The following is a 21,423-nucleotide window of genomic DNA, read 5'->3' as shown; positions in this document are numbered from 1 at the left end:
CTTGTTTCAGTTACTCTTGATCAGCGAAACTTCTCTCCCCATCAAGAGAAGGTACATTCCCCAGCACCATAGGACAGAAGAAAGCACTCTGTTTTCATGAGCTCTTTCACTTGAGCTACACTCTAACCTTTTTGAGAAACTATATTCATTTGTAGGAAAAAAAGTGTGGTAAATAAAGTCTGAAAAATTAAATGACCCCACTTGTACATGTAAATCAAAACATCATACACTCTGTTAATACATATTAAAACCCATTTAATACTGGCAAATAGGTTTTGTGTACATGTTCAGAGCATAATTTGTGTATCCAGACAACCACCTGGGTGAGCTAGGTTCTGATGTTCCCAAACTGCAAATACAGGTGTCACCCTCAAAAAAGCTTGCCTGGGCTGTATCCCTCAAAAGCAACTTCCAAATGCTAAAGCAGTCTACCTCTTTCAAGTATCCTAAAACGCTTCAGTTCACTTTGGACAAGTCATTTAAGTTTATTGTTACCTGGCTTAACTCCTCCAGACGTGCTTCATCAGGCATCCGAGGGTGCAGGTTGCTTTCAATACTGCTCTTAAATCCAGGAAATACAAATCCATGTGGTGACAGCCACATGCTCTTGGATTTTGCAAAGGATTCCTTACAGGCAGCAACCACATCAACTGGGTCAAATGTAGCTGACAGGTACTCAGGACAGTAAGTGAATCTGTTCTTTGGTTCCTACCAAAAAAAAAAAAAAAAAAGGTTTGTTTTGGTTAATGTGAACTTCCCTTTGCTGGGAGAGGAGAACATTTCCCTGAAAAGTACAATCTAAGACAGAACCAGCACCATTTTGTTACTTAAGGCTTCTACTAATCATAGATCAAAATTATACAGGGAGAACCATCATGAAATACTCAGAAAAAAATAATTCTTAAATTTTGTTCTATTATGATCCAAGAATCAATTTACTATCAGGTGTTTTAATGGGATCTCTGAAAAATAATCACAGAATGACAAAAAAAAAAAAAGCAGATAAAAATGTGACAAAAGCAGATAAATGTGACTCTTCAAATGTATTCTTAAATATATTCTCCAAATCACTTTATATTGCATACTTCAACATTGCAATTACTCAAATTCTCCCACTTACAAATGTGTGGGACTCCAAACTGGAAAGATTACCAAAGTCCACACTCAAAATTAGAGTCCAAGTCATGGGGAATAGACAACCTGACTATAATGCACAACATTAAGAGCAGAATTTCACACAGCAAAAAAGAACACCACATCTGGTGTACCAACTTCCCACTCTATGTACTAATACAGAAGTTACCAATGTATACCTATTTAATTCATCTCTCCTTTAACACTGAACATGTCAAGCTAAGATCTTCCATTTACATGTCTCAGTTCACCTTTGCCATTTCTTGGCGAAGATGTTTCTTTGCAAGTTCTGCAGAATTCAGGCTCTGAGAGCTGTAATTATGAACAGATTTGCCATCAACAGGATAAATCCTGAAAGCTTCAAACTTTGTCTTTTTCATCTTTCCTTTAAGTTGACATATTGCATCAATGTTAGCCTGCAAATAGAGATTACATGTGAGTTCTGCATGAATTGGGAATGCAGAGTGCGACAAAAAAATTACAAACAAGCAACCAATACTGTAAACATTAAAAAACTTTAAAAAGACATTAACATTTTAAAACCCTACATTTATATATTTACTGCTCAAAAGTTCTTTGTTATTAAAATAATCAATAAAAAGACTTTATTTAAAAAAAAAAAAGCATATTTTTTCCTACAGATTAGTCTCTCGTTTCATCCTTGCACATGATGTGCTGTGAGACATTAGTCAGTGCATTAGCAGTGCACTGGAAACAAACACTCACAAGAGAATGACTTCTACTGCAGATCTAAAGAGCTGCTCTGGAGCAGATGCTGGTCTTCGTCAGATGAAATAAGATTAGTTCTTTCATTTCTATGATTTTATTAACACCCCAGCAATTCCAGTTACATGTATAACAATATTCATTATGACTCTTCAAATTTCTCTGCTGACACGGTGTAGTTAAACCCTCATACCTTTTCGTTCACTTAAGAACATTATTCAGCTGTGTTTACTGCAGTTATGGCTTTGAATTCAGACTTTGACACAATAGATAATGACAGCAAAAGGGGTAAACTGCATTTTGGATATCAGCTCCCTGTGACAACAATGAAAAGCTCCCTAATCTATTCAGTGCTTTAACTTGAAAATATTTTTTTAAATCAAAAAGTCTGAAAATGTTACTTTATCAGCTATTAAGAGTATTTCATATTTTCTCATCTACAGAGGACTTCCCAGTCCTCTTTCTCTCTTGATTCAAAAGCATGTTTAAACTGAAAACTGGTTAAAACACGTATACTGGGAAGGCTGCAAACTTCAGAGAAAAAACAAACAAACAAACAAACAAACAAAAAACAAAATTACCTTACATATAACCTACATAGAATACTTGGGCCAAAGAGTGCTGCTGCTTGCATCCTCCTGTGATGGTATAAACACAAGTACCAGGAACAGTTAACTTAAGATTGTTTTCTTTTCTAGCCTCATCTGATACTCCTTTACCAACTGACCAAATGTGAAAAAGGAAATACTCGGAAGTTAAATGTCTCTCAGTAACTCCAGGACAGTACCCTCATGTAGAAGCATAGCTTTTGATGTCAGGGAAAACCTCTTTGTATTAAAAACATTCATGACTATTCTTCACAAACCATGGGATGGCTAGAGTCCTCATCTAAGCAATGTACAAAACACTTCAGACTCCCTAGAAACATACATTATCTTTCTTCTTGGATGTCTGTTTGCACAGGAAAGGTTTTAGTTTCAGTGTGTTTTCCCTGAGGCAACAGGAGGCTGCTGGTAACAAGCCAGAAGATGTAATAAAAGTCTTCAAAATTTCTTTAAAATTCAACTCTGGCTGCAACTGCTGGTTTTATTTAGTTATTCGTTCTGGTTGTCCAAACACAAGTAGGTCTTTTTCAGGGCAAGAGAAGGAAACAGAATTTTTATATGGGCTTAGCTGGCCTGGTTCCACACAGCAGGTGAAGCCCGTGTAACACACTAAAGTACACTGGGGGAGCTATGGAGAAGAAAAGGACAAAGAAAAATAGAAACCAATCTCAAAATGAAAATGGCAAATCCTTTAAACAATTAGTTTCCTTACCACTCACACACCATCTCCTCTCTTTACTTTAAGCACTAGAATTGCTTTTCCCCTTGAGAAATGGTTAATATGCACAAAAATTTACTGTGCACTTTTTAATAATGTTGTTACAATACCTACAAAGACCTCAGAAAAGTTTTTAAGTCTAATGAGCCACTGTTTCAAGAGAAGGAGGAGGTGATTAAGGATATGAAGTTTCGCTAGGCTTGCTTCTCATGCCTCACTACTCACCCTAATGTGGTTTCTCTCAGAAGACATTTTTTCTGCCATTTCTTTCTTCCACTGCACATACTTTTCATTGTAGTTGTCTAATGAAGAACATACTGTCTTTTTCTCTCTGCTAAGTTTTCCCAATAGTATACAAGCATCAGAGGAAAACAAGGGCACAGGAGGTTTCTGAGTGAAGAGGTCCTCATCAGGTAATGGTACTCCATACTCTTGACTCAAGACTGTGATCATTTCTGCTGAGGGCAGCAGGTCCCCGTGAATCACATCCCTCAACCTCTTACACTGACAGAGGTAACTGAGCCTACAAACAGACATCAACACGTTATTAGTTTACAAAATTTTTACTGCAATCAAATCATTACAGTTAAAATTACTGGGAGAAAAACAACACAACCTTCTTGAAATATCTGTTACGAAGTTCAGGTCAGCTCAGTCATGCTAGTATTTGGCAGCAACAAAGAAGGTTAACAGTTAAATAAAACTATGAGGAAGAGTCTAGGAATGTTGCTGACACTAGAATTAGCTACAAGAGAAATGATTAATTGCTGAATTTCTCTACTCTCCAACTGGAAAGGCAATAAAGCAAACTCTTCATGCACACTGGTTCTAGTGCATGATCCATACTTATGCTGAACACCCACTATATCTACCCTGCCTTGCCTCTTTTACATCTCATTCTGATCAACATTTATCCTATGTGCTATTCATGATATTTACCTCACACGAAAGTCACATTTAATTTCTTTTCAGTAAATTTGGCCTGCAAAGCCTAGCATTAATGCGAAGGTGGTTCTAAATACACGACAGCTACAGAACACCATGCACACACACTCTGCACAGAGTCACATAAATTCCCAGTCTCTCTGGCTCAGGCCATAGCAAAGGCCATGAAATAGCAATTTAGCTGATAACTCAACATAATTTTAGGATTGCTTCCTAAAACTGGAAGTTTATTCACTCTTTTCTTACATAACCATTTATTTCGGGAGAGTAACTACAAAGATCTGCATTGTAAAATTGCCTCAAATGCATTACTTCCTTATCATTATTTCAGAGCAATATATACAACTAATGAAATACATTAATTTCAAAGTTGCATCAGCATTAATAACTGAAACTGAGTTTATATTAGTACATAAAAACCGAAATTGACGACTTTGCACATTAAACATGTTTGTTAGTGTTTTTGGCTAATGCTAGCAGAAGAAAATGTATCAAGAAGCAGCAGTTTCTACTCTGCACACATTAAAACACGGACTGACCTCAACAAACTGAAAAAAAAAAAAAAAAAGCCATAAAAAAGCTGTCCTGCAAGTTAGAGACTCTCTTGAACACAGTTCACCATCTGCATATGCCAGTGAAGAATTTGTTTGTATTTCTTTGCATAATTACTGACACAGAAGAACGAGGCTATGGCAAAAAGGACTGACGTGCTAGAAGCCTGGCGGCTGTCTCTTCCACTCAGTGTGGCAGACACAATTCACTCATCTGTGATGGCAGGTTGCTGAGAAGAGTGTGTTTCTAGAAGAACACTGTTCTTAGCTACTGAAGTAGCTTAACTGCAGCTCTCTGATTTCATAGCAATGACTGCTATGAAGTATAGTGATCATTCTTGCAGCCTCACCTCTTTCTATAGGAAAAATAACCACTTGCATTTAAAATTACTCCATCCACCCCAAAACCTTTATTTTCAGAGCTGGAACCTCACCTGCAGCTATCTAGCAAGTTGTGCACAGCAGTTAATGTGCTGAATTTTTTTCCCCTGAAAGGAGATACTGCAATAAAATTCCAAAAGGAAATTAACCACCAAGTATCTGAAATATGCAGCATTACATTATGCTCTACCTCAAATATTTATTTAGCCAGTACATAGCTAAAGAAAGAAAGGTATCTGCCAATCACTGCTGAAGGGAAAAAAAAAAAAAATAGAAAGGACTTTTATGAACACCACAGTGATGGCCACCAGTCACCTTTTTACTGCATTCTTTTCCTCACTATCTCCTAGAATAAACTTGAAACAAATTACAGACGTGAAAAGGTTCACCTGCTATGCGCAGATCATTAAAATGAGCGAACTTCAGAACTTTAAGTGTAAAGTTAGAGGTTTTGCTCTTTGTTATCTCAATGAAGTTAAATTTCATTAGTCATCAGCAAATAAATATCTGTAACATATGTGGGTCAGCCAACAGGCAGAAACAGACAGGTTCATTAAACGAGCCTGCCAAATCAAAGGTGTACCGCATTTGTTTTCCAGCAACTGCCTAGGCAGTGTGACATATGCAAAATACAACTTGCAGTAGGTGGGTAATCTAGACATACCACACATTACTGGATTAGTTTTAATAAAATGCAAGTATGTGGGAGGGCAAATGGGAAGGATGCTATGAGTTTGCATGTATATTAACACATTAACTATCACATAACATCACATTAAAATATTTTTTTTATGAAATCAGATTGATGTCTAGGAGACATTTGCTCTTTTTTGTCTCAGGACTGAATATCCCCATTTATTTCCTACAACCTTTGCTGAATTTCAGTTCAGAAGTTAATTTAAACAAGCCAGTCATTTAATAGCAAGAAAGAAGGCAATCACAGTACATCTCTGCTTTCTAAACTCAAATTGCTTATAACAAAGATGGATGGGACCTTTTCCTACCTCTCAATAGATGTTTCTTAATTTACAAAGAAACAAAAAGACACGCACATAAAACTTCTCATAGATTTATAAATTATATAGTGTATGCACGCGTGACTTCATCCACTCCTTTTTAATCCATCTCACAAGACGTAATGTCAAGATGTTTTAAGGCTCATAGCTGCAAACAGTTGCATGCTGACAAAGTGAGCAACATGGCAGAGATCCAGCAATAAATCATGCAACAAAACTCCAAAAGAGAAAGCCAGGAAGAGGAAATAGATTCTCTTCCACTCACGTTGAACTCTTCCTTTCTCCAATTACCTTACCAAAACTATTGGTACCGTTGATCCCCCACAAAGCAGGAAATTAAGAATTCCCCACTTAGTTCAAGTGACTTTCTGGATCTATCAAGTCCTCCTCCTTTACTCAGTCCTATACCACCTTCTCTGAGAGAACAGAGCAGAGAATAAAATCCTTACCAGCTGATGCCTCTGACACCAGAATTTTCTTTCTTCTATTTCTGTTACAGTCAGGTATGTTCTGATCACTATCCTTCTGATAAACCCCTCTTCTTTTCTTTTGTATACACACACACACACACATATATATATATAAATACTCACCACTATCCACTTAGCACTACATCGGTATTTAGTAAACCATGCTCTTCTGACTTACCATATCTCATCTAGAATCTGAACTACCCATCATGCCCACAGATTGCTTTCATCAGGGAAAAAATGAAAGAATATTACTATTTATGTGAAATATTCACTCTGCTTTCATAATATTTCACTTTTTAATTTCTTCACTACAAATCTAGAAGAGTCATACCTGGACAAGGCTTGGAAACATGCCCAAGAAATCATACCTCTGACATAAAGCAGAGGCTGTTTTACTATAGTGAAGAGGGGCATACAGAGGCAGAAATGATAAAAGATAGCTTCCAGGTCTGTATACAGGCGTTGACTGAAAGACAGTTGTGAATTATATAGTATTTCCAGTTGTCCATCTTCATGTCTGTAAGTCCTGTAACAGAGTACCCCAATGGCAAGGTTAAATCCATCAGCCCGTATCTCAGGTTTCCTCAGTTCTACAGTACAATTACTCTCTCTCATGAAACTGCCTTCCTTTTGTCCTTTCCATGGAATGTCTTATTCTACAGCCTTCCCTTCGCATGAACTGTTCTGAAAAAGTTACTATGGACAAAATCATAAAGACAATATCAAAATCTTTATACCATGAATGGTTTGAACAGGTTTTCTTTTTAAACCACATCTGAAAGGAAGCTCATCTCAGTTTCATCAGTGCTATGCTCCTTAACAGCCTTATTATAGCTATACAAATGCATTATACAAATATTTCTACTAAATATATCAAGATTCACACTGCAGCAGTAAAACAAAGCATCAGTTTAGGTTACAGGTGACCACTCACAAGATGTGACTTTTCATGCAATAAATAATTTCAGTAATTGCAGTGAAGTGACTTGCAATGGAAAAAAAAAAAAAAATACCAGAAAGCTTCAACATGTTACAGTGCTATATAAAAAAGATTATTTTTTAAACATGAGATGTGAGGGAGACCTTCTTTTTGAATTTCTCATATTTTCCCTAAACATAAAGGTAGAAAAAGCTTGAACTCCAGCTTCCTCATCGTGACTTTGCTTTAGATCCTATGAAGTATTAGCAAACAATGATAGATATGATAGACGACAGATTTCCCACCATGCTCTCCCTTGGCCAAATTCAACTAGAAGTGTGTTTGTGTGCCCAGGACAGAGGTATGTGATGAACGCAAAAAGCACAGGGCTCCACATGGGTGTAAGTGATGTGAATTACGTTAAAACAACACGTGCTATGGTAGTTGGGCGTGTACTTTGCACATTGTTTCTTTAAACTGTACTGCCTTTACTGTTCAGATGCATCCTCAAGATGTGAAGTGCATTAATCTCATTTTTAAAATAGAGTTTAAAGGTGTTTTTTTTTGTTGTTTTTTTTTTTTTTTGTTTTGTTTTGTTTTCAATCATTCTCCTTGCTTTCTCTTCCAATTACATGTGAAAAATTGCAGAGTTCACTTTGAGAAGCAACATCTTTCAGCTGCCTGTTTGGGTTTATAAGTACATTCTGTACCTTGTATCCATGCATCACTATATAGTTGTGATAATAAAACAAATTGCCTAAAGAAGATAGCTGTTGTGAAAGATTCTTTATATAATTTTACACATTTACTTTGTCCTCTACCACTACTCTCAAAGAAACTAGAAATTAGAACATTTCATAATTAACCTTATCTTCTTTCTTATGCATGCATACTGACTTATTACTGTAGCTAAGAGGAAGTACTACTAATAATTCAGTACACAGTTTTACATAAATTATCACCAATAAACATACATATCATCTTTATCTTCTGTTCTTTTATGTACAAGAAATATACCTCTCAATTACAAGCCTCAAGTCTAAGAACATTCAAATTAAACTTTTGAGGTTCATACCAGCTCTGAGCAAAATAATGGCCAGGATGAAAAAAAAAATAAAATAAAGAAAGGAAGATTAGGACGTTTTTGTTTAGAATTGTCAGACTACGGTGTTGTTCCCACAAACCATGTAGCACCTTAACAAAAAAAGTATGCTATGCCTCGACAGTTTTGAACTAGTCACTGAGACAGACATTAAATATCAGCTATGTACTTGACCATGTATCTTGTAAAGAAAGGGATGGGAGAGGTATAAATTAAATTAAAATCCCTGAATCTAAGGAAATACCCAATGAAAAACTTCCCTCTTACCTTTCAAAGTGCCTATCCCAGAGTCTCTTGATTGCCTTGTCTTTTAATCCCTCCAAGACAAAGAGATGAGTTGATCCATCCAGTAAGTGAAAACCAGTAAGAACATCCAACTCAGAAACCTTCTCAAGTGTGGTTTTCAGTATTAATGCAGCAAGAGCCATTCCAATCCTGTGTACAGGATAACTGTGCAGCTGGAGGGCATTAGCATTGATTTCTGTAATCTCTTCCACCAAATCATGTAATAAAGATGAATTACTGTAGCCAAAAATGTAGATTATATAACCATATGGACAATTTGTGACTTGGACATCAGCAATTTCTGCATGCATTCCCAATGGCACTGCTATTTCCACTCGTACTTTCAAAAGTGAGTCTGATTGTAGATAATGTCCCATAGGTAATAGAGAAGTATCAACAGATTCTGTTATTTTCTCATTTTTATCCTCCTTGTTGAAAGCACCTGTATTTGGAACTGAACAGCTATGAATGGGTGCACTGATAGCCAAAAACTTTTTACCCAACAATAGATCTGTTAGGCTGACTTTAGCTACCCCATGTGGATGCCACACTTTGCTCTCCGTAAAAGAATTATAGATCGTAGATTTGAAAGCAGGGAGGCTCACCTCACCTACTTTTTTATCTGCTTGATCCTCCCCAAACAAGCACGGCATTTTTGTGTTGTCTTCCATGATTCTATCCCGATCATGAACTTCAATTTCCAAAGGTGGACCTCTAAGATACCTCTGTAATTCCCCAGGTTTCATTGTTCCTGTTAGAAGTACATTTACATCTTTAAAATAAACGTGAGTTCCATGGATTTGCCCATGAGTTTGATGAGGTGGAAAGTTGTGAAATCTGTATTTGCAGTAGGTGGGAACACACAATCTCTAAAGAACAAAGAATAGGGAGAAACAGGTTATTTGCAGATTTTTGTTTTCCTCTTTCTTTTTAACCTCACAGAACCATCAGCTTTTCTTCTAGAGAAGGTAGGGGGGCAAACTGTGTGTTTCAAGGTAGCAAATAGGTCATTCTACATGCCTGGATCTTGGGTTTTGGGAATTATCTATGCCCTTCATTTGCTTGTCCTTTTTTGCTATTATCCAAAAACAAACAAACAAAAAAACAGTCGCCTTGTTTCTAGATCATTAAAGAAGCATGCAGGAGGGAACTGCAATGGTTCCTAGATCTCCCCACCTTCCACCACCTCACATTCATTTGTAAAGTTTGAGGCCTTAAAATAAATGCTTATAGCTTTAGTTAAGAAAATTCAACAGTTACCCAAACATACTATAAGGAATGGACAATATGATCTCTGTTATTAGGCATTTGGTTACTCATTTAGGGGGTAAATAAAAGGATCCATTCCACAACACTCATGTTTTTTCCATTTAAGCGTTCATCAGCATTCCAGCAGCCTGCACGGAGCGAAGGCTCCTTGTCAAGGGCCACCCTGACAACTCCTGGCTTTCAACAATTCATGATTTCACCACATTTGGCAAGGGAAACAGTCAACTTCTGTGATCACTCTGCAGACTGCAGAAACTATGAAAGATTAGAAACCATGCAGTGAAATATTTTCCCTGTCACATTTCATAAATGCTAGACCAATTTGCCTAGTCTGTCATAAAAAAACAGCAATATGAAATTATATCACAGAATTACACGCACTTTTATAAAGTTCCTGACTTTAACATTATTATACTATTTTCACTAAAACAACAGAACACGCTATTAACATTAAGAACCAGGCTGATGCAACCTGAACTGGATCTTTCATATACTGTTGCCTTATAATTCCACCTTAACTGGAGAGTCAATGAAACAGCTCCTGAAATTAACAATCTTTTAATTTTAATCTCACTTTCACATCCACTATACACGATATTCAGACAAGAGCCATTTTTTTAATAGCATTTCTTTAAGCCTAAAACCCCATACTTTTGACAAGAAAACATATTTTCTATCTCACCACTTAAAATGTACAAGCATAAGACCAAAACCCTTGGACTATATTAATACCAATATAGACCTTTTTTTTTTTTATGCACAGCATTTTTCAAAATGTGAAATGTTTTTGTTTTGTTGTTGTTGTTTTTAATCCAGTAATATTTTTAACACAGTTGTTGTTCTAGACGAGCCAATCAACTTGTCAGCAAGTGGTTTTAGGCAATACAACACAGTGACTGAACTACCTCTCTGGCTTACTCAAGATCCAATGCTCAGAAATCGAAATATGATTACTATATATAAATTATTATCCTTGGAAAACACAAGGACTGTTTTTTTGTTGCCAGTGCCTGTGATACACAAGCGCTAATCTGGCCACATCTCTTTCAGGAAATCTTAGTCACATTACCCAGTGTTGTTACTAGTAAGGAAAGCTCTCTTTAAAACTATGTCCATATTTGAAGCAAAGATACATGAGGGTAATAAAGGATAACAAAGGAATTCCTCCAGAAAGAAATAATAGTGTATGTTACCTGCAGCACTTCTATTGGTACAGGGGTGTTTGGGAGACAGGTAGCCGAATAAATCTTTATAACCAGTGGGTTCAATTCATGTCTTTGTCTTTCAGACAGAAGAGGTGTTTCTACAGTGAAAGTCACATAAGCATCTAAAACTATTGGATTGTTTTCTTCCAGTCGACTGATCACTGATTTTTCTCCTTTAAACATACAAGATGAAATACCATTAGACAAGCAGTCCCATCAAGGCATCAATATGGGATTGTATTAGTAAAAAAACCCTCCACTGAATCTGTATTAAAATAAAAGTATTATCTTAACTGCTTTAAATATTATCCTTTACAGTGAGGAAGTAAATAGTCTCCAAAACCTTTAGCACCCCTATTTAAGCTATCTGTTGAAAGCACACAAGTTTCTTTTTGAAGATGCAAATCTACAGTTCACATAAACGTAAATATTAAAGCAGTTCCAAGACTCTTCATCAATCAAACTCTTTGTTAAAGAAGCACCTTTAAATTCTTTGCTTCTGATGGTCATTGCCACTCACTATTTCAAGACACATCGAATTTAATTTTTCTCTTCTCTTCCCTTGCTGCACAAGTAACAGTATCTTACCTGTTAATACTCTGCTAGCCAAAGACAAGGTCAAATTCTAAAATGTGCTGATGCATGCAGCAACCTCTGAAGATGTATGCTTATCTTTTTCTTGTATTCCTGTATCTAAATCAGATGTACATTATGCCACATGTTTTTAATGAAGTGGTTCTGGGCAACTGGATCTAGGTGGCCCTGCTGGAGCAGGAGGGTTGGACAAGACAACCCCCAGAGGTTCCTTCCAACTGCAACCACTCTGTGATTTTATGACCTGCTGTTTCTTTGGAGGATGAAATACACACGTATTGCTTCTCTGAAGGATCAGAGAACACAAACACTGTGAACAATACTGTGGAGTATTTTAAGAACTGCCAAAACACAAGCTTACATGTTTGGCAGGATTTTTATTACATTACACAAAGGAGTAATGCAACAATCCTATTTAGAAAGTAGCATAGCAGTCACCCAGAACACTTCTCTGCAGAAGCTTCTTCCCAAACCTCTACTCAGAAGTACATTTACTTAATATCCTATTCAAATAAAATACAAAAGAGACTTGAATTTTGACTGTTTTTGAGTTCAATGTATGTAAAAGCACATTCCAACAATGCTGTCATGAAAAAAAACACAAGATTTTTTTTGCCAGCCCTCCGAGTGTTGAAATACCTGACTGTTGCACAGTACACAGTGAGCTGAAACACTAGCATAGAATGACTGCATCTGGATCCACTTGGGCATCTACTAGTGGTTGTGAGCTACCCTGTACTTCGACTCTGAGGTAGCAGTGATGTGCTACACAGTGGCAACCCATCCCCTCTATCACAAAACATTATTGTCTGTAGATCCAAAGGTTGGATTGTAACTATGACCAAAAAAAGTTAGTCTCAAATGTGGATTATGTGAAACACCTCAAGTAAATAAAGCTGCACATCTATCTAATAGCATGTTTCTGTTACAACAATGTCTGCATAAATCAGAGTATTCATATACTTCAGTAAAGGGGTAGTAATAGAGAGAAATGCGAAAAACGAGTCTGAGAAACTATAAATCTACCCCTGTATCAGCAGGACAGAACTACAGGCATATGCTATAAGAAGTTACTAGGCATGGTTTTTAACATCTTTGATGCTATGGAACGTAAATAGTGACTCAATCTAAAGTTTTTTGAGATGTCTGCCCCAAACCAGGTATTAAAAAAAAAAAAAAAAAAAGGGGGGGGGGGGGGGGTGGAATACTTAGCCAGTTAGATTACCTTGGCTATTTTCTCTCAAATTCTATTCCATGATTAGTCACCCTGGTGTTACAAGAGGCATGGACCACAATGCAGCAATGTCACAAGCTGATCTTTCAATCTTATGAGGAAGAGCTGTTCTTAGAAACTAGCACAACACTTCTTCATACCAAAACATATTTCTTCCTGGCTGAGTGCTGGTAGGCTTAAAATAAACAGAAATTGATCTGATCACTCACTTAGATGCCAACACAGAAGGATAAGAAGAAAGGGTGTTAGACATGATGAACAAATGGAGAAGTCACCAGATTTTAAAAAATAATAATACAAAATTGTAGCTCTATGTGACTTCAGTTCCTGTAGATGCACTTGAGTTAGCCATTATGAAAGCTGTGTTATTGCCACAGAAACGGCTTCACCACAAGTGGCTTTGCTACCTTCATATGTACACACAGCAGCTCATTCTTTGCTCTACGACACTTAGTATTTCCGTCTATATGCATAGAATAAAGGGGAGATTTAATTCACTGCACACCAAAATAGCATAACACATTAATACTGAATGTTAACCTTGTTACAATCAGAAAGTCACAGAAATAACCTACTTTCCTCTAACCAACATCCCAATTCTAACACGTTCTGAACAGAACAGGATACAAGAACTTACATGGGCACACTGATGTCAGCCTCCCCCAGATCAAAACCAAATCCCAAATCTTTCTTAACCTGCCAGCTTTGAGACAAACTATGAAATTCTCTAAGGATCTTTCCAAACAGTTCCCAGCAGCCAGACCCACCAGCATAGGTGCTTCCAAGGCAGAGGCATGCAGTACACCTAGCATGCTACTCCCTGCCTGCCTCTTCATTGCAGAGTGATACCTGAGAGGAGAGGCATGAGGTCCAACTGCAGTGAAGCAACATCGTATTTCTTTGCTGTAGTAGCATCAATGTCTTCTTTAGCAGCAGAACCTCTTCTACCTGTTAATGGAGGACAGGGTTAGACTAAATAGTAAGGAGGAAACATCTTGTTGCCATCACTCAAAGAAAGAATTTAAAATTTACTGTAGTAGTAGGGTGACACTGAGCTATGCCACATTAAACACTTTAAAACTGACGTAGGCTATTAATTCAGTATGTTTAAAACTCCACTGCACAATCCACTGTATTATATATATAATCTCTACTTCACGAGAAATTGAGATTTGCAACAGCAGGCATTAAAATGTCATGGTATTGCCAAAATTTACCTTTGCCACCTTACTACTCTTCCCTTTCATATATGCATTATTGTTTCTTGAAACCTGTACTTTTTGACTCCACATCTACAAAACAGAAATGGTGCCACTCCTTTACCTCGCAAGTGTATCATAATGGTAAACTTATCAATTTTCATAATTTACACAGATGCTAAGCAATTATTCCCTAAAATCTTTTTGCCCACATTCAATCTTTACCCAACCAGTAAAAGCACAACCAATCCCAGCCACCACTTATTTAAATCCTATCCTCAGATGCCTTGCTCAACAACTTAACTAAGTAAGCACAGAATTTCAGCAGAGGTAGCTTAATCATAGGAAAAAAAAAATGCAGCAAGTGAATGCAGCAATTTAAAATGAAAACTATAGAAATATTACTGCTATTGGTCTTGGTTTATTGTTATTCCTATAATAAAAGGAATGGAAGAATGTTTTAATTCCTTCACTTTCTCTTTTTTTTTTTTTTTTTAAACACCTAAATGGAAAGAGAGAGAGGAATGCAATGAGTTTCTGAAGTTTTTTTCCCTTTTAATAACAACAGTTATGTGACAAGAAGTACTAGCACTACAAAAATTACATTGGTGAAAGAAAAACAGTGCACTGAACATAAGCAAAATGATATACAATACATAATATATACAAATATACAAAATGAGTTAGACAACTCCCTGTGCTATGTGTAACCATTCATCAAAAGCTTGTAAATGGAAAGTTCCAACTGCCTTAATCATGAAAAGAATAGCAAGTGGAAGTTTGAGAGAGAACTGTGTAGAACAGATCATTTAAGGCATGGGTCTCCAGTGTCATGGGAAAGAAAGACCTAACCAGAGCCACAAAGTAAACAGGGCAGATGTAGTTCAGGGTTCAGCTCTTCAAATAAATTCCTGGGCTGCAACATGAGCAGCCTACCTCCATTTGTGCGCAAACAGGAAGCCTCCAAAATGCCTGCCTATTTATCTGCATGCCCTGTTTTGTATTAGCGTTTTCTTTCCTGCTCTCCGGAAGGTCTTCATAAAAGCAGGAGCACCAAACTCGGCCAGTCAATGGCAAGAGAAAGCAGTCATCAAGCAGAGATTTGGTTGACACTACTGTTGCATTCACTTATCTTGACAAAACTACAAGTGAGTGTTATCATTCCTTCCCAGTGACGCTTACTGATAAGCTAATGTTTTTTTTATAACGTGTACCAGGGCAACATGGGCAGCAACCCTGTGATGCCATGATAGTTCTTGGCCAGACAAGCCTGCTATTTAACATAGGTGATTCAATACATGCTTTAGTACCCATTGCTGCTGTGGTTATCACCTCCTCCTCTGTCTCAAAGGGCCTTAGTCAACTGTAAGCTACAAATGAGAGAACAAAACATCACTCAGCAGGACTGTGCTTTTTCATTTAACAGCATGAACAAGCACTGGAAATAAACACGGGCTGTAAACCACAGATGACTTCTTGTGGTAACAGCAACACAAGTGATACGAAACAACAGCTTGTTAAGTTCTCAATTGTAATAGCTGTTATAACTCCAACATTAATTTTTAAATGCTTTACAAGTTTCATCATTGCACACCTGAGTCCTTTGCAAATACGCATCACTTCACCCCTGGAACAATGAAGTGGTGGGAAAAGCCCATCATCATCCCTGCTTCATAATACTAGCTAAGGAAACTGGAAGTTTGATTAGCCATCGGAGAAATGCAGAAAGCTAATGGCAGGACTGAGGCTAAAACACAGGTCCTGTAACATTCACTTCTTTGTTTTAACTTTGAATTCCTTTTTAAAAAAATAATATGTAAACAGAATCCCATATCTACCTTTTAAAATCTAGTCCATAATTCCATCCAGAACTTACCATTAACGACAGCTATTTTGTCTGCTTGATACATCAGGCTTCCCACATTATTGGTTGTTTTTTCAGCTTCTTCTGAAATTATATTTCCTGGAGGTCCAGCGACTGCTTTCTGCGTCAGAAGTTGGGCCTCATCCACAGATCTGTCTTTTGCAAATATCACACCTCTGAAAACATGAAAAAGATATGGTTATTTAAGAAATTAAAAATAAAAAATAATAAAAAAATAAGAATAAAAAAAATAAAAAAGAAATAAAGCCCTGACATAGTGATGATTTCACCATTAAAAAAAAAAAAAAAGTCAAGTCTAAAAGAGTTCAACTGCCAGAATATAAATATAAAGGTGACAAAAAAAAAAAAAAAAGACAGCAACAAGATACATGATCTTTCTCTTTTCAGTAAGAGACCAAGTAAGTACCTGAAGAGATGCATTAAGTAAAACACGTCGTAGTACATACTGCAATGCTTTACTTACAGATTTTTCTCTGCATCTGCTTTACTCTTCAAGGAAAGAGAAATGTGTCTATTCCTGTTCACATTTGGTATACACTGATACAGTTAGACCAGAAATCTGGAACAAACACAGTTTTGCTCTAGTATAAGAACAATTGTCTTCTTAGGGGACAACACAGATAGCAATGCTTTTGCTTAATTGTAGCATTAACCAGCTTCCTAAATTTTCATATCATCAGACAGCACTGTAAACGGTTCTTCAGGAGAAATTACATATTTTATTCCCTACCAATCTGATGTGTTGCTGCTGCTGAAAAGCGAGGATTAATCAGAAACAATAAAAAAAGTTGTTTAAAACATAAGATTCTAATTGCATTTTAAATTTCCTGAATAAACAATTTTGTTGTAACTGTCTCCAGTTCTCTGTTATATACTGCAATACAGGTATATATATAGTTATATATTGTGTATATATATAGAGAGAGAGAGAGAGTTGTAGGGTAGCAGCACAGGACACCATGGAAAAATTGTTTTACATGTGAAGGGCACATTCAGCTCTAAAGATTCCTCACAACATGGCAATAGCTGTTACAAAAATTATATATATATATATTTTTTTTTTTAAGACTGTTTAACCTAACGCACATTTTATTACTAATAACATAGACTACCATGTCATCTAGTCATGTCCAAGTAAAACCAGAACTACATTCTTGGGACACAAAGTATAAGTCTCCCTGACTACTGCCTCCATAGCTTCTCACAATGATTACTCTAAAGATTTCTGGTGTTAAAGACTATTTTCGGTTTATCATATTTAATCTATGAATCTGTCTGTATAGCATTTGCTTTAAGATTTATTAATATGTGCAACATCTTCCATTTATCATTGACATTAAATCATTAATATGTCTTTTATTCCTCCTCCTCTGAGGGACTTTAATCTCGGAGGCCTAAGTTCTTCAGTTGCTTCACAAACTTTATTTCAGTTCAGACAGACATGTTCAGTAAGCACCGAATCAAGACTGTGGAAATAAAGCTGGGAAGACTGCATTTTTATAGCACTAAAAATAAAAATTCATTATACAGATTAAGTCAATAATTTCCCACATAACTCTACCTACCCTTAAAGATGTTTCCTAAAGGATCTTAATAATAGCTGGGAGTGGGGAGAGAGAAAGCTTTTTGTGTGTTTTTGCACCTCTAAAAGTGATCAACATTAAATATAGTTTTCTAAGATCTTTACATGCTCATAAAAAATACTGTCAAAAGCGTTTATGTATGGTTACCTAAGTATTGAATGACAGACCATCAAAATAATTGCTTGGGGAACAAAAATCTAAATAAAAAAAGTTTACATGTGGTTTTAAAAGTAAATGACCATCCTAAGAGAAAAACAGACATGCTAAAATTAAAATCAATAAGGCCGTTTCTGTTGTATCAATAAAAGATAATCACTGCAAAGGGTCTGAGGCCCTAGAGACCATCACAATATATAAGAACTGCCAGGTGTTGGGACTAAATGAAGGAAACTGTACAGTGCAGTTCATGGAGGTAACTCAGAATTTATTGCATTTGTTGGAAATCTCCCCACTGCTCACTGAAAAGGCATACAGGATATCAGAACATATGTGGGCATTTACAACAGTACTGAGAATTTTTCTGGAACCAATTTGACTAATTTGACCAATTATTGTGACTATCATACTTCCTTGCTGTAGAGTTTTGACATAAAATGAGGGACGAGGGAAAATAATTCTTTAGAAAAGGAGACTCTTTTCCAGATATGCAAAAAATCGGCAAAACTTTCCCAATATAAAATTGGTAAAATATAACCTTCTGGATCTCAGACTTGCTTTCAGAGTAAGTGTAGGCTGTCTGTCAGATAACTCACTAGTCCTTCAAAAAGAATGATCATTGCTGTAATAATAGTTCTTTGAACATGAAGCTGGAAAGAAACATCATTCTTAATACAGATGGAATAAAACTGTTCAGTTATATGACAGAGCAATAGTGATGTACAATGAGATAAAATGTCCATTCATTTTATCCTGTTTGAGCTTCACTTTCAACAGATACTCTTTTCCAGAAGAACTAATATCCTGTTAAATATTCCTACATAGCTCATGTCATTAGATTGTAACACCTCTAAATATGTTTCCAGTAACCATTTTTTTTTGTCTTTAGAAGTTTTAGAAATAGCATTCTATCTAAAAAGTATTTATATTCCAATTAATCTGTAGTGAAAATTAAATTTGCATGAAAGCTAAACACACGCTCCTGATTTTGCAAGACACTGATCTCATTTGTTCTTGTTTTACCAGAATGTTGTTACTAGCATGGCAGATGGTACAAATACAGGGAGGCAAACAGCAGCACAAGGTACACTTTAGGAATTATACTGGAAAAATATCTTTATATCCTATCAATAAAGATGTCTACAAAATGTGCAGCAAGTCCAAAGGTAAGGTAATGCCCTGGATTTCTACATTAAATTTTACATAATACGGTCACTCATTTTTGAGCAGGAATGATGCCTTCATGGGACACAAAGCAGCAAAAATTCACACTCAGAAATACATAGCTAGATTTCACCAACACTATTATTGGAATAAAATACTTATTTTCAACAGCATCAACTCACATTTGTGATTTCTGAGCACCTCTTCCCATAAGCCATTACAAATAAAATCCCACCATGAAAGTTTTTTATATTTCTATTATGACAAACAGATATGTAAGATATAAATACAATAGCCCAACTGATTCTGGTAGCTATAAAGCTTCAGAGGCCCACCATACATTTTATCATGCAGTCTAACAGTATTTATTCTGATATTCAAAAATATACTGCCGAAGGAAATAGCTCAATTAAGAAAGTCTACAATATGGTAGTCGTGAACAGGGAGTGTCTATTTAGTTGCTAAGCAGGAACTGAGAACTGTTAAAAACAGAAGAGGCAACAAACTAACGGTTACTGAAGGTGATGTAGAAAGGCATTGATTGAGAATCAGCACTCTCCCAAATCAGACAACACAGCACCTTTGTCAAACACCATCCAGTAGCTAGCAGCTCAAAAGAATACAAGAGAAAAAAAAAAAGAACCTAAAATATGGTGGATGGATTTTCTAGATGTTGTGAGAATTTTTTTTAAGGATAGTTTTAGACTTAAAGGAAAACTATCTGAAATATACCAAAGTTTTTGCTTCTATGTTCAATTTAACATTCTTGTAGAATTTTTTCATCTCTACAAATGCATGTTTCTTTTCTGCCACACAAAACCCATACCATCTGAACTACAAGATTCACTTACAGATGAACTGAGTTCATAAAGCTGTGCTGAAGGCATTAAGAGTCCTTTCACTGACTTCATTATCTTTTGATCAGGGTAACCTGACTAAATCTTGTTCAGGAGAAATTCTTAAACTTGCATAAGAGTGTAAAATGAGAAAGCACATCACAGAATACAGAATTGTATTAGTTTGTGCTATTGACACCAACGCATTTTTTAGAAGCAGATTGTGACCCTTGAGAAAGTACTTAGAGAGGGTTGGTTTTTGTTTATGTTTTTTCAGATGACATTCTGGATTATGTAATTTGAGAAACACCCTATTCATGATTCATTTCTATTTCAAGTGCAAAGTTTTCCACTACAAATAATACCCAAGAAAAGCATGGATTTTTTTATTTTTTTTTAAAGTTACGTTTCTCAAGGCTTGAACCCTTTAACCTTTCTATAATTTTAGAAGGTTGTATGCTGATTGTTAGAAATTTACCACTGGAAACAGTTATTGTTTGTTAGAAGAATGAATAACTGTTCCTAAAAACAGAACAGAAGAAATAAGGAATTATGCTACTACAGCACTATAAACTCGGGATTCTCTCACTTCTTTTGGAAAAATAATGTCATGTTTATATCAACTTAATTTAGAGAGGACTTTGATCCAATATAGATTCATAGCTATAGCACTGATTCACTGAGTTCACAAGCCAGCAAAGCTTGCTTTGCTAGCAAACTTTTACTGTTGAGCTTACTTTACTTTCAAAAAGAATTAAGTACCCTGAACAAACCCCTCACAGCTTCCGCTGCCAGCCACTTCTCCACACCTTCAGTTGAGCAACTAGTGGTAGACCAGCTCCCAGTTTCTCCTCCATCTAGTCTCAGTGACTATCTTACCCCACAGATCAGAAGTTACAAGATACAAGTAAACAGAAGAAAAATATGAACAAACAGGTAAACTAAGTCTGCTCTTTTATGTATTTTTTTCATAAGCAGCTACTTTACCCCAAATACACTGTAACAAGTTTGATGTATATCAAAAGGGGCATTGACACTTTTGCTCCTCTCCTACCATCAGCAGGCATGACTGCAAGAAGTACTAATGCAACAGTTAACCACTTCTGAAACTATGGTATAATTATAGCAAGGTTAAAAAAAAAAAAAAAAAAAGAAACTGAAAATCATTTACATATGGTCAACTATAGTTTTAACACATTTTCCAAAGTGCAACATTCTTACCTCACTGTAAGGACATCATCTATCTTTGAAGGATGTGGTAAACCATAACTAGATGCTCCTGCTTCATCCCAATCTGTTTCTTCTGTGGAATTAAAACAGGTTTCACACTTGTTAATAAGTACTCTATGTTTTGTTAACTCACATAAGACTAAGAAAAGCATCTGTAAGCTCTACTAAATAACAGCAAGAAGCCTTATGCAAGCTGTATTTCTAACTCAAAAC

The 21,423-nt window shown here is 36.2% G+C and overlaps 1 protein-coding gene across 1 annotated transcript in view; it reads right to left on the bottom strand.

The window, feature by feature from the left end:
- The window catches only part of CFAP92 (cilia and flagella associated protein 92 (putative)), an 84,299-nt gene that overhangs the window by 8,393 nt on the left and 54,483 nt on the right, over window positions 1–21,423 (bottom strand). The window contains exons 7-15 of the mRNA XM_068694453.1: window positions 21,202–21,283; window positions 16,233–16,396; window positions 14,007–14,105; window positions 11,318–11,502; window positions 8,838–9,724; window positions 6,881–7,075; window positions 3,409–3,706; window positions 1,386–1,550; window positions 496–708 (exon numbers count right to left, since the gene is read on the bottom strand). Of these exons, the coding sequence (XP_068550554.1) occupies window positions 496–708; window positions 1,386–1,550; window positions 3,409–3,706; window positions 6,881–7,075; window positions 8,838–9,724; window positions 11,318–11,502; window positions 14,007–14,105; window positions 16,233–16,396; window positions 21,202–21,283 (2,288 nt within the window). The remainder of the gene's footprint in view (window positions 1–495; window positions 709–1,385; window positions 1,551–3,408; window positions 3,707–6,880; window positions 7,076–8,837; window positions 9,725–11,317; window positions 11,503–14,006; window positions 14,106–16,232; window positions 16,397–21,201; window positions 21,284–21,423) is intronic.

Source organism: Anas acuta, chromosome 11 (assembly GCF_963932015.1).
Source record: "Anas acuta chromosome 11, bAnaAcu1.1, whole genome shotgun sequence".
Lineage (NCBI taxonomy): Eukaryota > Metazoa > Chordata > Aves > Anseriformes > Anatidae > Anas > Anas acuta.
Note: the sequence above shows the minus strand (reverse complement) of the source record. Positions and strands in the feature narration are given on the sequence as shown.